Source organism: Papio anubis, chromosome 12 (assembly GCF_008728515.1).
Source record: "Papio anubis isolate 15944 chromosome 12, Panubis1.0, whole genome shotgun sequence".
NCBI lineage: Eukaryota > Metazoa > Chordata > Mammalia > Primates > Cercopithecidae > Papio > Papio anubis.
Window position 1 is genome coordinate 22,344,844 of NC_044987.1, and position 22,843 is coordinate 22,367,686.

A 22,843-nucleotide genomic window follows, 5' to 3' on the forward strand; every position below is an offset into this window, starting at 1 on the left:
TATTGTTTACATATTCTCTCCCACCAGGGTGGACTAGTCCCACCACCATCTGTTGGTGTGCCACTGCTATTCAGGCATCACCCCCTTTTGAAACCTTTTACCCACCCCAAAACAGAATTAATCACCTCTTCCTAAACCCTAATGCACACTCACTTGAGTCTCCTACAAGACCACAGGCACATTAAGGAGAGCATGTCTTTAACCCCTAGTACACATTCATGAACACATACGCTTCCTTTGCCTCAGCTTCCCATTAAGGTCCTTGGTGAGTGAAATGTGCTCAGTCCCAGTTACTCCATATTGCTAGAAGAAAGCATCATGCCTTACACTCAACTCTTAGACCAGACTAAATACACATAGAATATAATCTGAATTCCAAAGGCTGGTACTCACAGAACACCATAATCTGGACATAGTTCTTATTCCTACTTAAATACTAAATCTTATACTCTATTTATACCAAACTACTTATACTTGGTATATTTCTGCCTATTACATGTAAGTCCTTTTTGTTTTCCAGTACTTTGTGTCTGATTTACCTAACTGCTAAGCTACCCAGAAGGAAATTTAAACACACAATTTTGTAATCATGCTGTGGATGCAACAGACACCAAATTCTAATGAATAAAACTACTGATAGCTAACTTATAAAAGCGGAGAAGACATTTTTATTATACAACATTTTATTTTAAAAAAAAATTATCTTCATAGAATACATTTTCACATTAGAGATTCCCATTGTGCGAAAATAACAATTTATTACTTAAGAGTTTTATATTTGTTTTAGAACAAGTAGAACACATTTGAGAATTAAATCTCAGTTTAGAATTGGAAATATTTTGATACATCTACAAGAGGAAACTTGCCCTAAAATGGAACTCCTCTACATTCAGAAGCACTCCAAGCATTTCTTCCTAGGATTTAGAAATTTATAATGTGAGATGTCAGCATTTCCTAATTTTAAAATTTCCCTAGTATACGTAACCATCAGTAGGTGGTATCTACTGACTAGAGAGGGAAGTTTTCAAAAATTAAACACTGTCTAATTTTCTGCAAAGTTTTTATTCATGAATTAAGAGTATTTCCCTTTGTCCATTATTGCCAGGGCAAATATGGAAGTTTGATCATATACTAATAGTAATAAAGCTGGATTATCTTCAAGAGATTGATAAATTAAAAGGCAAAAGCTCATATATCGTGTTTAGTTATACTGTGAGTCTTATGAGAAGCTGGGAGGCAACCCCATTAACTCACCAGAATACAGAACTCAGTCTCACAATTTCTTAGACACAATTCCTCTCAAACCTTTTCCTCAAAGATTAAATTCTGAAAATAATCTTAAGATTAAGATTATTAAGAGAAAAAGGCTGTCCACAAATGGACTTATCTGTTATTTCTTCCTTATTGTGAGCTGAATGGCATGACAAAGCAGAGGCAAAGAGGCATACATCAATTCTTCAAAGTATGAAGTCAAAAAGGTCAGAGCTTCCACAGCATGGCAACAGCTTTGCAGATGCCCACGTCGTGATAGTTGAAATAGCAAAGCCCAGCAAAGGTTAAAGCTGAAAGTGCCAAAAGCCCTGCCTTGGCAGCTTTCTGCGAGGCATCCCCATGAACATAGTCAGTAACAACTTGTCCAAGGCCCCTAAAGAAAAAGAAAAAAATCATAACATCAATGAAAAATCACAGTGAAATTAGGAGACTACACAGATAACTTGGCTGCAAAAAAAACAATCTGTCAAGTTCAAATGCAATGTCTCCATTTGCCACTCCACTGTCACTGCCATCCATCTGCCACTCCAGTGCACTGTTTGCTTCTTTAGGGGATTCTGTATAGCCTTTTGTGTGTGTATGCCAGTAAGTCTGTTTCTAGTGAATCTTTTTTTTAGAGACAAAGTCTTACTCTGTTGCCCATGCTAGAGTGCAGTGGCCTGATCATAGCTCACTACAGCCTCGAACTCCTGAGCTCAAGTGATCCTCCCGCCTCAGCCTGCCAAGTAGCTGGGACTCCATGCCCGGCTAATTGTTTTTTATTTATTTATTTATTTATTTTTTGAGACAGAGTTTCACTCTGTCGCCCAGGCTGGAGTGCAGTGGCACGATCTTGGCTCACAGCAACCTCTGCCTCCCGGGTTCAAGCGATTCTCCTGCCTCAGCCTCCCAAGTAGCTGGGACTACAGGCACCCACCACCACACCCAGCTAATTTTTGTATTTTTAGTAGAGACAGGGTTTCACCATATTGGCCAGGCTGGTCTGGAACTCCTGACCTTGTGATTCCCCCACCTCAGCCTCCCAAAGTGTTGGGATTACAGGCATGAGCCACCGCTCCTGGTCTTTTTTTTCTTTCTTTAGAGATGCGGTCTACTATGATGCCCAGGCTGGTCTTGAACTCTTGGCTGCAAGTGATCCTCTCACCTCAATAACTAAAAATAACTAAAACCCTACAGTATTTTTAATTAATTCAAAAAGAATTTATTAAGTAGATATTATGTGCCAGAATCTGTCATAAATGTTGGGAGTATAGTAAGTGAGATAGCATCCCTGCCTTTATGGAATTTGCTAGTGAAAGAGAAGGAAAAAATAAACATATATATACTATGAAGAAACACTTTAGAAAGGAAGGCATGAATGAGAACACCCAAACAAAAGTGGCATCTCTAATGAATAGTAAGATTTGTGTGGCTGGAGCACACGGGTGAAGCAGAGATCAGAGGAAGGCAGGGGCCAGTTGCATAGGGTCTTGAAGGTCATGATAAGGAATCTGAATTTTATATGAAATATAATAGGAAACCACTGATATATTTTAAGCAAGGAGTGACGTAGGTAAGGAGTGACCTAATTTTACCATTTCTATAACAGTTTTATTGAAATCTAAGTCAAATGCCATAAAAAATTCACCCTTTTTAGTATACAATCCAGTGGTTTTTTAGTATATTGAGTTGTGCAATCATCATTATTTAATTTCAGAACATTCTCATTACCCCAAAAAGAAACCCTCTACCTATTAGCCCACTGCCCAACTACAAATTTACTTTCTGTCTCTATGGATTTGCCTATTCTGGGCATTTCATGTAAAAGAACCCATACACGGCTGGGCATGGTGGCTCACACCTGTAATCCCAGCACTTTGGGAGGGTGAGGCAGGCGGATCACCTGAGGTTGGGAGTTCGAGACCAGCATGACCAACAAGGAGAAACCCTGTCTCTAAAAAAAAATACGAAATTAGCCGGGTGTGGTGGCGCATGCCTGTAACCCCAGCTACTTGGGAGGCTGAGGCAGAAGAATCACTTAAACCCGAGAGGCAGAGGTTGCAGTGAACCGAGACTGCAGGTTCGTGCCAAGCCAAGATCACACCATTGCACTCCAGCCTGAATGACAAGAGGAAAACTCCATCTCAAAAAAAAAAAAAAAAAAAAGCCATACAATATATGGCCTTTGTGTCAACTTAGCATAATGTTTTCAATGTTCATCCATGTCATAGCATTTATCAATACATCATTCCTTTGTATGGCTGAATAATATTCTATTGTATGAATACACCATATTTTGTTTAGCTATTCATCCACTGACAGACATTTGGATTGTTTCCACTCTTTGGCTATTATAAATAATGCTGCTCTGAACATTCCTATACAAGTTCTTTGCGTGGACACGTTTTCAATTCTCTTGGGTATACACCTAAAAGTAGATTGCCAAGTCTATGGTAACTCTAAGGTTAACTTTGTGTTGTAACTGCCAGAATGTTTTCCAAAGTGACTGAAACGTTTTATATTCCCAACAGAACCATGAGGGTTCCAATTTTCCAAGTCCTCAGCACCACTTACAACTGTCCATCTTTTATTACAGCCATCCTAATGGGGTGTGAGGTGGTATCTCATTGTGGTTTTGATTTGCATTTCTCTAATGACAAATGATGCTGAGCAATTTCTCATGTGCTTATTGGCCATCTGTATATCTACTTTGGAGGAATATAATTTTACGTTTTAAAAGGTCACTATTGCTGTAGTATGATGAATGAAGAGTGTGGGTGGGGGACCAGAGTAACAGGTGAACAGGAAACTAGTTAGAAGGCAACTGAAGTAGCCTAGGTGAGACTGTTGGCTTAACCTAGGCTGGTGACAGGGTGTAAAGTGACAATTCAGACTTTTTTTTTTTTTTTTAATAATGTCTATTTTTTTTTTTTTTCCCCTTTTACTTTAAGTTCTTGGATACATGTGCTGAATGTGCAGGTTTGTTACACAGGTACACATGTGCCATGGTGGTTTGCTGCACCTATCAACGTGTCATCTAGGTTTTAAGCTCTGCATGCAATAGGTATTTATCCTAATGCTCTCCATCCCCTTCCCCCCCACCCTGATTCAGAGTTTTGTTTTTCTGTTTTTTTGAGACAGTCTCACTCTGTTGCCCAGGCTGGAATGCAGTGGCGCAATTTCGGCTCACTGCAACCTCTGCCTCCTGGGTTCCAGTGATTCTTCTGCCTCAGTCTCCCGAGTAGCTGGGACTACAAGGCAGGTGCCACCACGCCCAGCTTAATTTTTGTATTATTAGTAGAGACAGGGTTTCACCATACTGGCCAGGCTGGTCTCGAATTCCTGACCTCGTGTGATCCACCCGCCTTGGCCTCCCAAAGTGCTAGGATTACAGGCATGAGCCACCGCACCTGGCCGATTCAGACTATTTTTTAAAGAAAGAACAGAACTTAGGGAATAGATGTGGGGTAAGAACAAAAAGAAGTATGTAGAATGACTCCTAAGAATTTTAGCTTGAGCATAGCTTTAACTGAGAAGGGGGCTTTAAAGGAGAAATCAAGGGAGATTTGGGGGAAAAAAAGAGTGATTTGGCCAATGTTAGATCTGGGATAACTATCAGACATCCAAGTGGATGTCAATTAGACAATGAGATAAATAAGTCTGCAGCTCAGAAAAACAGGTCAGATCTGAGCTCACCTAGAAAGAGGGTACAGATGGAGAAATTAAGAAGGCCATGACTCAGCCCTGAAGATTTTGTCATCTCGAGGTCAGACGAGGAGAAGGATCTGGCAGAGGAGACTTCTATGCATCTGGAAAGCCAAAGAAAAGTGACTTACGGGGAGAATTAATTGAGTTGAAGGCTGCTGAGACTTCAAGCAAGTGGAGGACAGAGAATAGACAACTGGATTTGGAAAGATGAAGGCCTTCAGTGCCCTTGGTAAGAATAACCTATGTTACATAGTTGGGATAAGACCCTAATTAATACAGGTTAAAAGAGACTCAGTGTTGAGGAAGTGGAGCACAATTATAGACAGCTCCTTCAAGATGGATCACATGTTAGAGAAATATTACTTACTATACTTGTGATCTAGTATTTCATATGCAACTAGCATCTTTTATTTGGAAAGGTCTATGTGGTTAAAAAACAACATCAACAACAACTCATTCTCCTAACTAGTCCTACAAAACTAGATAATTAAAACCCCTTTAGGCTGGGCACGGCAGTTCATGCCTATAATCCCAGCACTTTGGGAAGTCAAGGTGGGAGGATCACTTGAGGTCAGGAGTCCAAGACCAGTCTGGCCAACATGGTGAAACCGTCTCGACCAAAAATACAAAACCAAGCTAGGTGTGTTGGTACGTGCCTGTAATCCCAGCTACTTGGGAGGCTGAGGCATGAAAATTGCTTGAACCCAGGAGGCAGAGGTTGCAGTGAGCCAAGATCGCATCACTGCACTCCAGCCTGGGTGAGAGTGAGACTCTGTCTCAAAAAAAAAAAAAACCTTTAACACTAGCTAGAAAATGATTCTAGGCCTGGCGCAGTGGCTCAAGCCTGTAATCCCAGCACTTTGGGAGGCCAAGATGGGCGGATCACGAGGTCAGGAGATCGAGACCATCCTGGCTAACACGGTGAAACCCCGTCTCTACTAAAAAAATACAAAAAACTAGCTAGGCGAGGTGGCAGGCACCTGTAGTCCCAGCTACTTGGGAGGCTGAGGCAGGAGAATGGCGTAAACCCAGGAGGCGGAGCTTGCAGTGAGCTGAGATCCGGCCACTGCACTCCAGCCTGGGCGACAGAGCAAGACTCCATCTCAAAAAAAAAAAAAAAAAGAAAATGATTCTGACAAGTCACTTAACCTCCCTGGGTCTTAGTTGCCACATTTGTAAAATAAAAGAGTTGGTTAAGACACTCTCCAAAGTACTTCCAGTTTCAACAATCTGAAAGCGCCTCCATACTCCCCACAATGACAACATATTGTTCCTGCAAAACTTAAAAAGAACAACTCAAGGAACCCAACCTTGAGTTGTTTACCCTCATTTTAGAAGGTTCAATAACACAGAAAGTCATACAAACTATACCAGATAAAATAAACAAAAGCTGGGCCAGACGTGGTGGCTCACACCTGTAACCTCAACACTTTAGGAGGCTGAAGCAGGTGGATTACTTGAGGTCAGGAATTCGAGACGAGCCTGGCCAACATGGCAAAACCCCATTTCTACTAAAAATACAAAAATTAGCTGGGCGTGGTAGTGTGTGCCTGTAATCCCAGCTATTCAGGAGGCTGTGGCAGGAGAATCACTTGAACCAGGAGGAAGAGGTTGCAGTAAGCCGAGATCATGCCACTGCACTGCAGCCTGGATGACAAAGGGAGACCCTGTCTCAAAAAATAAATAAATAAATAGGCCGGGCTCGGTGGCTCATGCCTGTAATCCAAGCACTTTGGGAGGACGAGGCAGGTGGATCACCTGAGGTCAGGCGTTCCAGACCAGCCTGGCCAACATGGCGAAACCCCATCTCTACTAAAAATACAAAAAAATTAGCTGGGTCTGGTGGCACGCACCTGTAATCCCAGCTACTTGGGAGGCTGAGGCAGGGAGAATCGCTTGAACCTGGGAGACAGAGGTTGTGGTGAGCTGAGATCATGCCATTGCACTCCAGCCTGGGTGACAGAGCGAGACTTTGTCTCAAAAATAAATAAATAAACAAACAAACAGACGCTGTATACTCACTCATTCAGCAAGTATTTACTGAGTGCTATATGTCAGGTACCAGACAGTAGTTCTATGTTCTAGAGGCACAACAGCAAACACACACAGTAAAAACAACAAAATAACCCACCCACATGTATCTTTTTTTTTAAGAGGCAAGAATAAACTATACTATTTAGGGACATACATTTGGGTGATAAAACAAAATGCAAAGAAGCAATTACTATACAAAATAATAAACAGATGATGTAGTATATTAGAAGGTAGTAAGTGCTATTGAGAAAAATAAAACAAGCAAGAGAGATAAGGAATGGTAGGAGAGAAACTGCAATTTTGAATAAGTGGTTAGGGAAGGCTTTGTTGAGAGAATGACATTCAGGACCTGAAGGAGATGAAGGAACAAGCCAAGTGTATAGCTAGAAAAAGAGTTTCAGGCAGAAGCAGTAAGAGAAGCCCTGAGACCTAGAATGTCCCTGGCATGTTCAAGGAATCTCAAGGAAGCCCGTGTGAATGAGAGAGAGTGCGCAGCTAAAAATGAGGGAAGAAACAGGGAGGTTCAATCATGTAGAGTCCGCAGACAACTCTAAGAATTCTGACTTTGAATAACATGAACAGAAAAAATAGGGTTTTGAGAAGAGGAATGTCTTATTCTGACTTAACATTTTAACAGGATCACTGGGTCTGCTGTGTTGGGAATGGACACAAATGGGGACCAGTTAGGAGACTACTACTAGAGTCAAGGATAATGACCAAGTTTGGAGCTTACCAGGTTTAGACTTGAACAAACAGAAAACTGGAAATGCCATTAATTCAGATGGGCAAGAGTGCAGGAGGAACAGATTAGGAGAGATCAGAAACTCAGTTTGACAAGCTACATTCAAAATGTTATTAGATATGGAAATCGAATTGAAAGACATTGAATAGGCAGGTGGATATATAAATCTAGGCATATACATATTTTATATATATTTTAAAGTTTTCAACAAATTTAGAGCATTTCAATTAACTTCTGTCTCATATATAATACATAAGACAAGCTCACAGCAAACAAACTGAGCAGACAACTATACTTGGAATTGCTATACTTGCCAGTGACCATGAAGAGTGAGGGCTGCAGCCAGGGAATAGTCCATCGCAGAGCAAGGATTCAAATAAGCAGCCGGAAGCAGACCCAGGAGCAAAACACTGACAACCCTCTCGCTAGTCCAGTGGAGAGACGCAGCCTTGGAACCAGCTACAGAAAGGACCAGATTCATAAAAGTCGATGTGAGAAACACATCTTTCATGTTCAACATATGCCACACAGTAACCCAAACTGACAGACAGTATACATATAGGATATAACTCTGAGTACAAAGGAAGTAAAATATTAAAATAGTAGTTAAGAGAGAAGCTATCTTTGTTTTTTGAAGTCTTTATCTCTGGTTTTTGAAGTATTTTAGCAAAAGGGTATCGCAATGCCTACATATTGATTAGAAGACAGATCCAAGAAGATGGATAAAATACAGAATTGCTCTATTGCTACAGAATTAAGGCAGTCTTGGTTCAGTGAAGTGAACAAATTACCTTATGAATGTAAGTTAGTGGGCCGGGAGTGGGTGGCTCACAACTGCAATCCCAGCACTTTGGGAGGCCGAGGTGGGCAGATCACCTGAGGTCAGGAGTTTGAGGAAGTCAGGAGTTTGAGACCAGCCGGGCCAACATGGTGAAACCCATCTCTACTAAAAGTACAAAACTTAGCTGGGCGTGGTGGTGGGCACCTGTAATCCCAGCTACTCGGGACGCAGCGGCAGAAGAATCGCTTGAACTCAGAAGGCGGAGGTTGCAGTGAGCCAAGATCATGCCACTGCACTCCAGCCTGCACAACACAGCGAGACTCCGTCTCAAAAAAAAAAAAGAAAACAATTTTAAAGACTTAGGCTAGAAGGTCTTCTATGATTATAAATGGCATCATTCAACCATAATGGCACTAGTCTGCCCAAAGGTGTAAACTAGGTCTTCATTTGACAGAGTTGGACACAAGAGTCCCCCCTACAGGTAGGAAGTCCTGCTCAAGGCATGACAATTAGTGAAGGTAAAGATGGCTAGAGCCCAGAAAGCAGCAGCAATGGAGAGAACATACAATGGTGCCTGGGTGACAAGTGAATGTGCTGCACTCCACACCATTCTGGGATAGGTCGGTCCTGAAGAAATGCTGAGATATGAGCAGGTCTGACCACTGGGGTTCGCAGCAACAGAGCTGAGGAAAGAGTAGGATGATCATAAGAACGCCTCCTTTAACAGGACTGAAAACTTTCTAAAGGACCATAGGTAAGCTACTTAACCCTAAATAGGGAATAACATCTCATCTGTAAAATGATGATAGCATCTATTTCACTGGGGTTACTCTGAAGTTAGACTAGGGAACATCTGCATGTTCCCTACTTTATTTAATGACACCTCAGGCATTCTTTAACCTAACTCAGTAATCTGGAAGTCATGAGAGACGTTTCCCCTAAATTCAATCGCCAAATCCTATTGGCATATCTCTTTAACATTTCTTGAAACAATCTTCTTTTCTTTGTGCTACTTTCCTAGTTCAGGACCCCATCTTGCCTGGACTACTACGACAGTGTTTTCCTCATCAGAGTGAAAGTTCTTTGAGGGCGGGAACTACGTTTTCCTTTACATTTGTATCCTAGCATTACTACAGTGCCTGCGGTAGAACAAATACCCAGGTTAAATGATTTTCGAACTGATCCCCTCGTCCACTCCCACACCTAAACACACCAACTCCAGAAGAAACGGGCAAGCGCCTAACCCTCTTTCCCGATTCAGGGTGGGAGACAGTGGGGAGCATTCTAGGGACAGTAAACGGGGAGAAAACAGAACTCCTATGTGGATTAGCCTCATCAGGACTGCAACTTCCAGAGCGAGCGCTCTTCCTGATTATTCCGTCAACTCAGCTCACAGCAAGTGAAATACACGTTTCGGTAAACATCTGGACCCCTAGACTACAGTGGTCATTGCTGTGATTTCGGGATTTTCTTCTCCTCAAGAGACCTCCCACCCGGCAGATGAGTCCTCACTTTCATCCCCTTCCCTGGCTGGAGGCTGTGCTAAGCACCTCAGGGTGCGAAGACCCCTCACCTCGGCCTCCTTGGGCACCGCAAAGGGCAGTCAGCCTCCAGACAACCGCCATCTCGTTCCTGAGGGCTCAAGGTCATCCACCAACCCGGAAGCACTTAGGCGACAATTCCCACCCACGATGACGAAAGAAAACAGGGAGGAGGAAAATGCTGGGAGAACCGGAAGTGGATAGGCGGGGCACACCCGTCGCGCTTGCGCAAACACGGTTGTCGGAAAGTGGCGAGCCTGAGGCGAACAATGGCGGAGCTGGGTGAAGCTGATGAAGCTGAGTTGCAGCGCCTGGTGGCCGCCGAACAGCAGAAGGCGCAGTTTACTGCACAGGTGCGGGGGCGGGGAGGGTGAAGGGAAAGGAAGTTTCACCTTCCTTGCTGGTCCTGGGCACGCTCGCAGGTCTGTGCACTGGCGGCTCACTGGTGCTCGATCCCGGCTGCATCCCATTCCCCTCACAAAAGACAAGTCATGGCTCTCCTGTCCCTGGTGACTGGTAGTGCTCCGGCGCCGGCTATGTAAGCGTAGCGTGGAGAAAAGAAAAGGTGTAAAGCAGGGAAGAAGATTTGGGCGACGCAAGGGTACGAGAGCCTAGTTAGCCGGCGATATGACTGGGCTGGCATTCAAAAGATCTGGGTTCTCATCCTCCCTCTGCTCCTTGCAGGCCACGTGCCCGTAGAAAAGATACTAATCCACTTTGGGTTTTGGTTTCGCCGTCACCCCACTGCCTCACTGAATTGTGAGGACCATATGCGACAATGTATTTGAAAACGACTAGAACATTATTGGAGGAAGGTGGACTCTGAAGTAGTCGCTGTAGAGTATGGATTAGAACAAGGGTTTGGAGCCCTTCGGACATGGTTCTAACCCGGCCTGACTTCTTGCTGGCTACATGACCTTGGACTACGTAATCACGCCTCAAATGGGAGGTGATGACAGCTATCCTTGAGGACCTTAGAGAGAACTGATTTCTTAGTAACCAGCCTCACAAATAGTAAGCTCTTGGGTTATTTTTTTTCCTTGTGGGTGGGTGGAAGAGGGTGCTTGGAGGATGACCAGCAAGAACCCTGGCTAGAAATCTTTGGGCCCTGAACATGCAAATGAAAGTGCACATAATTTCTGTGCCTGTATGTGCATTCTTCTGGGGAGTGGATCCATAACCCCCAAAAGGTTAATGGAATAATTACCTTGTCTAGGGGATAGGTTTGGAATGAGTGCAATAGTTTGGGGAAATTAATTGGTTCCCTAGTTTGTTCACACTGGTGCTAGCTACTTTGGGGAATATAAAAGGTTATTAGTCCTACCTGAGAATGTACAATCTGTAGGGACGAGGATCTGGATCAATATTGGTGACTAATTAGGAAATGAAGAAAGAGAAGAGCCTAAAGTGACTCCGTGGTTGATTTAAAGAATGGTTTTGTCAGGTGTCAAAAAGTGAGAAGTTAATAAACAAGAGTTAGGCCTATCTGCAGACCCAAATGGTTACTCTTTTTCTTTCCTTTTAGGTGCATCACTTCATGGAGTTATGTTGGGATAAATGTGTGGAGAAGCCAGGGAATCGCCTAGACTCTCGCACTGAAAATTGTCTCTCCAGCTGTGTAGACCGCTTCATTGACACCACTCTTGCCATCACCAGTCGGTTTGCCCAGATTGTACAGAAAGGAGGGCAGTAGGCCATCCCCCAGGAGAATGACAGAAGCAAAGGACTTGTTATTAAGCAAACTTAAGGGCCTGTGGGGGAAGGCTGTCAACCCATTGTCAGATCAGCATCAGGCTGTTATCAAGTCTGTTGGTGCTAAAAAGTAAAAGATGAAATGTTCAAAGAGTGAAATTTATTTATTTGGAATTCAGAAATTCCAGGTTGTTACCACGTCAGTTACTCAATAAGTGTGAATTCTCCAACTCTTCTTTTAATCCCATTTTAGAATTTAATATAGAGATCTCTGATTGGCAGGAATACTAGAAATAAATGTTCCATGGCCAGTAGTGCAAATGGGGGATTGTAGGTTTTTGCAAAACCACCCTAAGCCATATTAAGGGGGTTGGAAGAACCATCAAAGCCTAAGGCATAGAAGAAAATTTGGGGTTAAGAAAGGTGAAGAACAAAAAACAGCTTTATTGCTTATACACGACCAAGAAAAGGTAAACATGGCAAAAAAAAAAAAAAAAAAAAAGGCAAGATGTGTATTCCTTGGGAAAGAGCAAGCCTGCTAGCTTGGCAGGAAGAGACGGTCAGGACTCAAATAGAGCTAATTTCCTGGAGATGGCCTGTTATACTGGCCCATTTTCCTGAGTCTGTGCTTAAACCAGTACTTTCAGGGCACAAAAACAACGCATGCTAAAAAATATATGGCCAAAGCTCCTTCCAACAAAGATTTAACTTGCTCCAGGAACAAAATAATTGCTTTAGGTTAAGAGGTAGTAATTAAGAGACTATTCCTCTCCCTTTAGGCCCCCACTAATCCCCAAAATAAAAATACACACCATGAAACATTGACAATTGAGTACCAAAGTATTAAAATTTCAAATAAATATCCCAAAAGGTAGCACCTGCTCATAGTTAAGGGATAGGGCACCTCTGTCCAACCATGTATTTCAAGACCAAGCACTTTATTAGAAATCTGTCCCGTAAAGAGAACAAATTTAGCAGTTAGAACTAAAAATACCAACTCATGGAATGTCATCATAGTTGTATCTACTGCTGGTGTCTTATAGTGTCATGCTACCGTGAAGTAATTCTGTATTACACATCAGGAAAGTAAGGCCAGGAAGGTGAACTTACCTGCTCTGGGCCTCCTCATAACCAATGAGTGGCAGAACCAAGACCAAAAGTGAGTTTTCAAGCTTTTTACTCAGCCCATTAAGTGACAACCAGGAAAAAATAACAATATGTCACTTGATCTTTCTTCCCATAGTGAAAAAATTCACCTGTGTTCTGCCAGCCTTCTTTCAGTGATATTTTGGTTTCTTAAGAATTGAACATACTAAGGATCACAGTATAGCGAAGGGAAATAATGTGGTCTCTGCTTGGTGCTTTAATCCAAAGGCAGACTGGGAAGAAGTGGATATGTCCCTGAGAAGCCTATTTCGTTTTGGAAAATAATTCAACTTAGTTTCAGGGAAAACCTAAACTTCATTAACAGATTTAGAAATAAACAAGACAACATTTAAATGGCAGTTGCTGCCCTGAATCCAGAGTACCATTAGACAACATGATTATTTCCTAATTCTTCCCCATTTGGTAGAGGGTTATCTATGACAACTGAAGAAATAATTTGAACACAAGTCCATTTAGGCAAATATACAGCAATGGAACTAGAAAACCATTTACTATCCAATTAACCATGTTTAGGCGTATACTAAGTATAGCTATCTGCCCCGTCCAGCAGGGAAATTTGTGAAAACTCTAGTCCCTTCTAGTAAGTTGTCTATGGATGTTATCATGAAGGGAAAAGGTTTGTTCTTCGGCCCATTTCCTGATTAAGTAAACTGGACCACACTTGTGGGGTCAAAATACAGAAGGATCAAAGCACCAAGGCTAAAGACAAGTCAGTTGTGACACCTGCTATATAAACAGAGAGCAATATAGTGTTGCCTTGTCATACCATCCTACACGGCATTAGTTCCAATCCACCTCTTGATCCCAGCCCTTGACTTCCCCAAATTCAATATTCTGATTGGTGTACCCAGGTCACTATTGGATCCAGCTTTCTGGGTCCTTTAATTTGCTGTATATGCACTCTACACTAAACGTAATTAATGCAAAAAAAATAATCTCTTCAAGAAACCTTCATAACAAAATACCAGATTCCCCTTTAACAAGAAAAGGGGATCAAGCTTAACGCCAAAATAGAAGACAAGAAGTCTGTCAGAACATAAGGATGGCACAAGACAGCTCTGACCTCAGGCCCTGTGCTGAACAAGAGTCACTGGCAAAACCACAAGAAGTAAGAACTGTAAATATCCACAGTCATGTGGAAAACAAAAGTGTTTCCCATTTAGTCATCCTCTGAACTCTCAGCAGACCTTTCATCTGTAGCTACTTTCCAATTTGTGCGTTTGTTTGTCCTCTCCTGTATTTCACTGTTGGCTACAGGCGTATGGACTTTTTTCTCTCTCTTTTTCCTTTTGGTTTTCTTAGTGTCTCTTTCCTCACTTTCTTCAGAACTGCTGGATGCTGAATCATCTGAATGTGAAGTGTTACCTTCTGCCTCTAAGAATAAAGCAGGTTTTTTGAGAGACTTTTTCCTGGATTTTTTCTTGCGCTTATGTGGTTGTTTCCTTTTCCTTGTACCAGAAGCCCCCGTTTCTTCTGAGAACTCACTCGAGGAATCTGCTGTTATATCTGTGGCTTCCTTTTTGCTTTTCTTCTGTTTTTTGTGTGACCTTTTTTTCTGCTTTTTTTTATGGGATTTCTTTGACTTCTTGTGTTTGTGGGATTCATGGGTAGATGACTTTACCTGGGGAGATGTTTTTTTCCCGTTGGTAATATCTTGCTGATCACTACTAATAAAAAAGTAAAAAATAGAAGCTTTTATGTAAAAAAAAGCATATTATTTTAATATTTTGCATTCTAGATAAAAAAATTGAGATTAACATCTGAATTTTAAATCAGCACTTTAACATATACTTTAACACTTTAATATTCTCATTGAGTTTTTGTTTCCTCTTCTTTAAAATGAAGGTAAAAATTCTGAGCTGCCATACTGGGTTACTGTATGGGGTACTATATATAAAAACCAAAATGCTTACAGACATGCCAGACATCAACCACAGAATGGCAAAACAGGGATCACCTCCTAACTAAATCACCTATTGTTTCTCTAGCTACATTTTCAATGGCAAGTATATTCTTTGTAAAAGTTAGAAAATCAATTTATAATACAGATTTTGTACCATCTTAGTTTCTTTTGGTAAGCCCATTTTCCTTACCTGTCTGTTTCAAATTCTTCAGGGTATAACTCTTTATAACCACTGTGACCCCATCTGTAATATGACACACCATATGTATTGTTAAAGCAATGTATACGTTTTTGGAAATTAGAAAGACTTTGGAGTACATGCATACACAAACATAAACACAAAATAGAGATATGGTAGAACCAAGCCCACATTACAGCTCAGTAACAGCTACATTTCCTGTATTGTGCACTATCATTTAAGACACAGAAGATTCTTTGGTCCATTTGTAAGAGAATTTGCCATTGTTTTAAGAAACACTAACGAATCTTACACTCTGCTCTTTAGCAGTGAAGCACTTTTCCACAAACACTTCATAATATCATGCTGTCTACATGGGGACAATTTTTTTTTTTTGAGATGGAGTCTCTCTCTGTTGCCCAGGCTGGAGTACAGTGGCACGATCTCGGCTCACTGCAACCTCCGGGTTTCAAGTGATTCTCCTGCCTCGGCCTCCCAAGTGGCTGAGACTACAGGCACGTGCCATCATGCCCAGCTAATTTTTATATTTTTAGTAGAGACGGGGTTTCATTATGTTGCCAAGGCTGGTCTCGAACTCCTGACCTCATGATCCGCCCGCTTCGGCCTCCCAAAGTGCTGGGATTACAGGCATGAGCCACCGCACCCAGCCTTATTTTTTATTTTTTTTTCTTTTTTTCTTGAGACAGAGTCTCACTCAGTTGCCAGGCTGGAGTGCAGTGGTGCAATCTCGGCTCAACTGCAACCTCCACCTCCTCGTTTCAAGCGATTCCCCTGCCTCAGCCTACCAAGTAGCTGGGACTACAGGCTCATGCCACCACGCACAGCTAATTTTTGTATTTTTAGTAGAGATGGGGTTTCACCATGGTAGCCAGGATGGTCTCAATCTCTTGACCTCGTGATCCACCCGCCTTGGCCTCCCAAGTACTGGGATTACAGGCATGAGCCACTGCACCTGGCCTATTTCTTTTTAAATAACAACTTTATTGAAGTATAAATTCACATATCATGGAATTCAAAGTGTAGTGCCTCCAGCCCAGGGCAATCACTAATCTACCTTCTGTCTCTATGGAATTGCCTACCACATAAATGGATTCATACAGTTATGTGTGGACAGAGTACATACATAGAATCATACAATATGTGGTCTTTTGTGACTTGGCTTCTTTCTTCTCACTTAGCATAATGTTTTCAAGGTTTATCCATGTTGTAACATATATCTATACTTCATTTCTTTTACTGCCAAATAATATTCCATTGTATGGATATATCACATTTTGTTTACCCATTCATCAGTTGACAGACATTTGGATTACTTGGCCATTATTTTTTGGGGCCATTATTAATAATGCTGGTATGAACATTTGTACACAAGTTTTTTGTGGGGACAATTAATTTTGATAAGTACACATTCTCAGGCCAAATATTAATGCTCACAAGAATTAATCACAAACCTGTCTGGCATGTTAGCTTCATAATCATATAACTTCTTGTTCCAGGATTTTGCCTTAAGAAAATCATCTTCCAGTGTCCCAGAAATTTCATTCTTTGGCCTCCAATAGTCTCTTTGACTTTCTTCATCAAAACCATCACTGCGCATCCGGCTAAAAGAGAAAGCAGAAGAACTTTTAGATGTAAAAACAATCTGTGAGTTTACTTTATGGAACATCATGCACAAAACTCATGGAACAAGCTGAGGGGGAAGGAAACAACATGATACTGTTTAAAAAAAAAAAAAAAAAGGTAAAGACATCTGTTCCTCTCTATACATCTGTAAAGTCCAATGGAAGAAATCTGACCAGGCCTAGTGTGGTGGCTCATGCCTCTAATCCCAGCACTTTATCTGTTCCTCTCTGTACATTTGTAAAGTCCAGTGTAAAAAAATCTGACCAGGCCAGGTGCAGTGGCTCACGTCTGTAATCCCAGCACGTTGGGAGTCCAGGGCAAATGGATCACTTGAGGTCAGGAGTTCAAGACTAGCCTGGGCAACATGGTGAAACCCTGTCTCTACTAAAAATACAAAAAAAGTAGGTGTAGTGGTGCACACCTATAGTACCAGCTACTTAGGAGGCTGAGGCAGACAAATTGCCTGAACCCGGGGAGGCAGAGGTTGCAGTGAGCCCAGATCACGCCATTGCACTCCAGCCTGGGCAACAGAGTGAGACTCAGGAAAAAAAAAAAAAAATCTGACCATTAGTACACATCCTATTGCAAAGCATAGAGAGATGAAATCAACTCTGGACTGTCATGTGATAGTTCACTCGCTGATTCTCAACTAGGAAGGCATGCAAAGAGGGAAGCAGAACATAATCATAGCTAGGGACACTTCAAACTACCCTAGAGATTCTGAAATACACTTCCCTCTGTGCAAACCAGCAACTTACTATAGAGAGGTCCCAATAACAGTGGAAACAAGGTCTAACCCATGGGAATAGTTGAGTAGGAAAAAAGTTGAGAACCATTGATCCAGCTTCTGTTTACCACTTCTACTAACTAGCCAGTAAGCTGCTAATCAGTTATCAAAAATTCGTAAGGGGCCAGGCCCAGTGGCTCACACCTGTAATCCCAGCACTTTGGAAGGCCTAGGCGGGTGGATCACTTTGAGCTCAGGAGTTCGAGACCAGCCTGGCCAACATGGTGAAACCCTGTCTCTACTAAAAATACAACAATTAGTCAGGCATGGTGACAGGTGCCTGTAATCCCAGCTGATTGGGAGGCTGAGGCAGAATAATTGCCTGAACCCAGGAGGCGGAGGTTGTAGTGAGCCAAGACCACACCACTGCACTCCAGCCTGGGTAACAAGAGCGAAACTCCATCTCAAAAAAAAAAAAAATTGTAAGGGCCTCTTATGTACCAGGTATTGGTCTAGCGGGCAGGAATATAGCAGCAAATGAGAAAATCACAAGCCCTGCTCCTAAAGAGTTTAAGTATTTCTTATATATGTAGCTCTTACACTTACAAGCATATAAGGATGTTCCCAATTATTCAAGCATTCCTAGGCCTCTCCACAAGAAAAACACAACTAACCTTGCATAATCCTTCATATTTACACTCAAGCTATTAAGGTAATGTGAAAAGGCTGTTGATCTGGTGAAGAGGGTGAATACATAGGGTGAAGAAAAGTCTGAGGCTGGGCAAGTGGCTCACGCTTATAATCCGAACACTGGGAGGTTGAGGTGGGAGGACTGTGTGAGCCCAGGATTCTATACCAGCCCGGGGAACACAGCAAGACACTGCCTCTACAAAAAAAAAAAAAAAAATAGCTAGGCAGAGTGGCATGCACCTGCAGTCCCAGCTACAAAAAGAAAAGCCTGAAAGAATGAAAAATTAATAGAGAAAGGAATGACTGATCAGCTTAGTGACCACAAGATTCCAGTAGAAAATCTTAAGTTAAAAGCTATCAGGTAAGGTTAGAAGCCACAGAACCCTACACATTCATAATTGTTCAGGGAGAATTTTTTAACTCTCCATTGTAAATAAGTACAAAGAGTGGGGGCATATGCATCATAGCCATTATCTTTATGCCTAGATTTACAAAAGAGGAAAGGCTTAAGGACTCACAGAACTAAATTCATCTATCCTTAATATACCAAAGTATTTTTAAACAAAAGTTGATGATTCTGAAAAAGATGAGAATTATTTTAGTTCTCAGAGCTGCAACTTCACCTTGAACTGCTGGGTAGCATTTTCCTTTTGGTCCCCCGGTAAGCATCTTCCATCTGTTTTTCCAGTTCTCTTATTTTCCACATATCTGATTCCTCCTGAATCTAGAATTTTTGAAAAGGAAAGAAATAAAAATAAGTTACTAAAAATAACTTTACATTACAGAAAAGTAACTAACTGGCCGGGCGCAGTGGCTCACACCTGTAATCCCAGCACTTTGAGAGGCCGAAGCAGGCAGATCATGAGGTCAGGAGTTTGACAGCAGCCTGACCAACATGGTGAAACCCCGTCTCTAATAAAAATACAAAAATTAGCCGGGCACGGTAGCATGCACCTGTAATCCCAGCTACTCAGGAGGCTGAGGCAGCAGAATCCTTGAACCCGGGAGGTGAAGGCTGCGGTGAGCCGAGACCACACCATTGCACTCCAGCCTGGGTAACAAGAGCGAAACTCCGTCTCACTGTGCCACTGCACTCCAGCCTGGGCTACAGAGTGAGACTTGGTTTAAAAAAAAAAAAAAAGTAACTAACTGAAAATACAATCTGACTAATTATTGGGCTACAGACTGGGCTATGATCAGGAACCTGGAAAACAAATTGGTTTCTCTAGAAAGTGGCTGAACAGTCCAATCCAGTAAATCTCAAATATCTAGAATTACTCCCCAATAGAATTTTTAAACCCCTGCATAAACATCACCTTATCAATTTTGCAATTATGCTGCGATTAGCAAATGATAATGCCACATTTCCAAAATGCAATGTGATTTTAATTGTATCATCTCAATTGAACTTTAAGCAATCTCATGAGGAAAATAAAGCAGCTACCATTATTACATTTTACTGTAAAGAAACAAAAGCTCAGAGATTTTACCAAAGTCAAAAAACTAGTAAGGACAGGTCTTTAAACTCCCTAAGCTATAAATCTCTTCTCACAACATAAATTTTGTCAAAAATAAAATAAACAGTATGGCTGCTAGAGAATTTCTTGAAAAGCAGAATGTGATTACCCAAAGAACAAGAACACATTTTATTTCTAAGTCTTCCTGCATAATTTCATTAGATCTGTGCTAGATTTATCTTTTTCTAGTTGCCATTTTAAATCTAAGCTTACTATACAACTAGGGGCAGGTTAACATAATGGCACAGGGAGCTTGGGGTAACAGTTTTACCCTTGCCCATAATTTTAAAAATCAGGTGATATGATAGTAATAATATGATCAAACCAAAAGTAGTAGTTTACTGAAGAAAACTAAACCAGGTGCCTTGGCCCTCTTTTCATTATATGTGCTCTCCTAGGTGACCTCATCTACTCTCATGACCTCTTATCATCAACCTATACATCAATAATCCCGAAACCTTTATGTTCAGCCCCAACTTTTCTCCTCTACTCCAAGTCTGAATTTTCAACTGCTTGGACATCCTATAAGCACCTCACCATCAACATGTTGAAAACCAAATTACCTTTCCTATCATAATTGTCCCCTTTTTTGTTCTTTATCCCAATGAACAGAATCATCATCACCCACCCAGTCACATAGGTGGTTACACAGTTGACCTTGAACAACAGCGATCTCAACTGTGCAGGTCCACTTATCCTCAGATTTGCTTCCACCTCTGCCACCTGTGAGATAGCAAAACAAGCCCCTCTTCTTCCTCCTCAGCCTACTCAATGTGATTTTCTTAATAAAATGTTCTTTTCTCTAGCTACTTTACTATAAGAATACAGTATATAATACATGTAACATAAAAAATATGTGTTAATCCACTGTTTATGGTATTGCTATGGCTTTCAGTCAGTAGCAGGCTATTGGCACTTAAGTTTTGAGGGAGTAAAAAGTTATACATGGATTTTCGACTATTCAGGGCGTTGATGCCCCTAACCCCTGCATTGTTCAAGGGTCAACTGAATTAGATTCCATTCTTATCATTATCATCTAATTAGCCACCAAGTTCTTTGGACTCTATCTCCTAAATTCCTCTTCTTTATCCCTGCTGTCACTAATTTCACGCGAACCCTCATCACCTCTCACCTGTAATACTGCAATTGCCTCCTAATTAATCTCCCTACTGTTTCTCCCCATCTGATTCATTCCCCACCCATCTGACAAACCATCTTTCTAAAATATAACTATGATCATGTCACATCCTGTTTAAAAACATTTGATGGCTTCTTTACTGCCTAGAGGAAAAAGTCTCAGTTCCAAACATCACAATCCAACTCTAATGACCACTGAGGCCTTATCTTCTGCGCCTATCCCTTCATTCCCTGCTTTCTGGAAAATTTCTTGCCATGCCCTGAGTGATTAATGCTCTTTCTTGTTGCCATATTAATGCATGATGCTCTCTATCCAGAATGATCTTTCATACCTAGTAAGCTTATACTTATTCAAGAACCAGTTTAAATGTCAGCAGCTCAAATACCACTAATTCTGTAAAATCTTTTCTAATTCCCCGGGGTAGATTTTATTATTTCCTCCTTAGTGCTCCAAAGCACTTTGCAAATATCTCTGTTATACAGTACTTATCAAACTATATTATAATTATAATTATCTATTTTATTCATCATTTTATTTCCTACTTTGTACAAAAGCTTTCAAAGACTAGATAACAAGAATATTCTTTGTATCTCCCAGTTGTGCCAGAATAATGCTTGGCACACTGCTTGCTTTCAGTAAGCACTGAGGAGTAACTAGGTTGTACCTCCCACCTTATTGTGAGCATCTGTGTGCCGGATGACATTCCTCAGGAGAACTTTCCCCAGTGGAATCCGGGACATTCTTCAATCTGAAATGAATCAACAAATAACGTTTAATAATAATTTATTTTATTACTTTATCTTTTCTTAAATTTTATAAAGAAGCATGAGGTAAAGGAAAGATCACTGAACTAGAAGTCAGAGATCCTAAATAATAGTTTTCCCTTTACCATTAAAAGAGGGAAATGCCTAAACACACTAATGTGAGATGAAAGGAGATAATGTACATTAAAGTTCTTTGAAAATGCACAAGACTGCATAAAATTAAGTGCTTTCACGAGCACCATTTTATTTAATCCTCATAACTATTTTTTTATATGAGGTAAATATCTCCATCCCTATTTTGTAGATGAAGTTCCCTTAAACTTGTCATGCCCCAAGCCACATAGTCCCAGGCAAATGATGTATATCAATGTCTAGATTAAAAATCAAACCTCCAATCCCAATATTAGTTTGCAGTGAAGCAAATACGTAGATTTGAGAGTATCAGGAACCACAGGTGTCAACAGTAACAGAAACTGATGACTCAAAACATCAAATGCAAAGATGTCCTAAACTTCTCCATTTGGGAGCATTTTATTTCCTACTTGGTACGGAAGCTTCCAAAAACTAGATGACAAGAATATTTTCGTGTGTAGCTAGCACGGGCTTTGTGCAACCACCCCAACGCTCACTCACCCCTTGATCCTGAGGAAATCAGGCATCTTGTTAGTGAGACGAAGAACCACTCCATTACAAGATCTCCTCCGACCCAGGAAGCCAAGGAGTCAGGGCTCAAAGGCAGCTCTGCAGCTTCACCCGAGTCCTTCGTGAAAACGCAGCCTTCCCACTGGTTAATCTGCCCTCACCTGTGGCCCAGGCCACTGCCGCCTTTCCCCCAGCCCAGATCGACAGGCAGATCTCTCTCGCGGACTGAGGCCGGAGACTGAGCCGGCGCGGAATTCGGACAGCCCGGTTGACCCGGGCATTCCCCCCTCACGCTCCTCTGGGACGAACCCCGGGGGTAAGTTTCACTCCCCAGAAAGGATGGGAACGCTTTGGATGGCTATGGCCTTCGGTTGGGCCCCAGGAAGTATCTAGGGGGCCTGAAGCGGGGGTTGAGGTTTCCAAGTGGAAGACAGAGGAAATATCCCCATCTTTGTCACCGGGATCCCTGTCCCCCAGCGGCCTCGGAGCTCCCGGTAACCTCCCCTCCAAACGCCCTCCCCACACAAATACACACAAACACACCCATACCGTGCGCCGCTGCCTCGCGTGGCGGGGGATAGGGGGGAAGAAGCGGTTTGGGAGAAAAAGGAGGAGACTTCCTTCTCAGGCCGGAAGTGGTGCTCCTGAGAAATCGTCCCACAAACAGGCAGCCCAGAGACTCCCAGAAGGGAGGGTTTTCAGGACACTCCAGAGGCTGACGGGT

General features: G+C 41.9%; 3 protein-coding genes across 8 annotated transcripts; 1 reads left to right on the plus strand and 2 right to left on the minus strand.

Moving 5' to 3' along the window:
• Positions 1-665: 665 nt before the first annotated feature.
• On the minus strand, positions 666-10,220 carry SDHD (succinate dehydrogenase complex subunit D). Of its 3 annotated transcripts, XM_031652968.1 has the most exons (5): positions 10,090-10,220; positions 9,083-9,199; positions 8,050-8,194; positions 6,871-6,911; positions 5,952-6,025 (listed from the first exon to the last, which is right to left on the minus strand). In XM_031652968.1, exons 1-5 carry the CDS (start codon positions 10,139-10,141, stop codon positions 5,952-5,954), a joined length of 429 nt encoding a protein of 142 aa, XP_031508828.1. In that variant the 5' UTR covers positions 10,142-10,220. The 3 variants fall into 3 exon arrangements, with proteins under 3 accessions (XP_031508827.1, XP_031508829.1, XP_031508828.1); XM_031652967.1 differs by lacking the exons at positions 5,952-6,025; positions 6,871-6,911 and adding an exon at positions 666-1,645; XM_031652969.1 differs by lacking the exons at positions 5,952-6,025; positions 6,871-6,911; positions 8,050-8,194 and adding an exon at positions 666-1,645.
• A 49-nt stretch (positions 10,221-10,269) lies between these two features.
• TIMM8B (translocase of inner mitochondrial membrane 8 homolog B) lies at positions 10,270-12,251 on the plus strand. The gene is made up of 2 exons (XM_009187265.3): positions 10,270-10,410; positions 11,583-12,251. The coding sequence occupies exons 1-2, from the start codon at positions 10,327-10,329 to the stop codon at positions 11,748-11,750; spliced, it is 252 nt and encodes an 83-aa protein (XP_009185529.1). The 5' UTR covers positions 10,270-10,326; the 3' UTR covers positions 11,751-12,251.
• Positions 11,895-22,781, minus strand: NKAPD1 (NKAP domain containing 1). Of its 4 annotated transcripts, none has more exons than XM_021926538.2 (6): positions 22,111-22,723; positions 21,385-21,461; positions 18,682-18,782; positions 16,470-16,619; positions 15,010-15,063; positions 11,895-14,583 (listed from the first exon to the last, which is right to left on the minus strand). In XM_021926538.2, exons 2-6 carry the CDS (start codon positions 21,451-21,453, stop codon positions 14,076-14,078), a joined length of 882 nt encoding a protein of 293 aa, XP_021782230.1. In that variant the 5' UTR covers positions 21,454-21,461; positions 22,111-22,723; the 3' UTR covers positions 11,895-14,075. The 4 variants fall into 4 exon arrangements, with proteins under 4 accessions (XP_021782230.1, XP_021782233.1, XP_021782231.1 ...); XM_021926541.2 differs by having other exon boundaries at positions 12,174-14,580; positions 22,669-22,781; XM_021926539.2 differs by having other exon boundaries at positions 12,174-14,583; positions 22,669-22,781.
• Between the last annotated feature and the right edge of the window lie 62 nt (positions 22,782-22,843).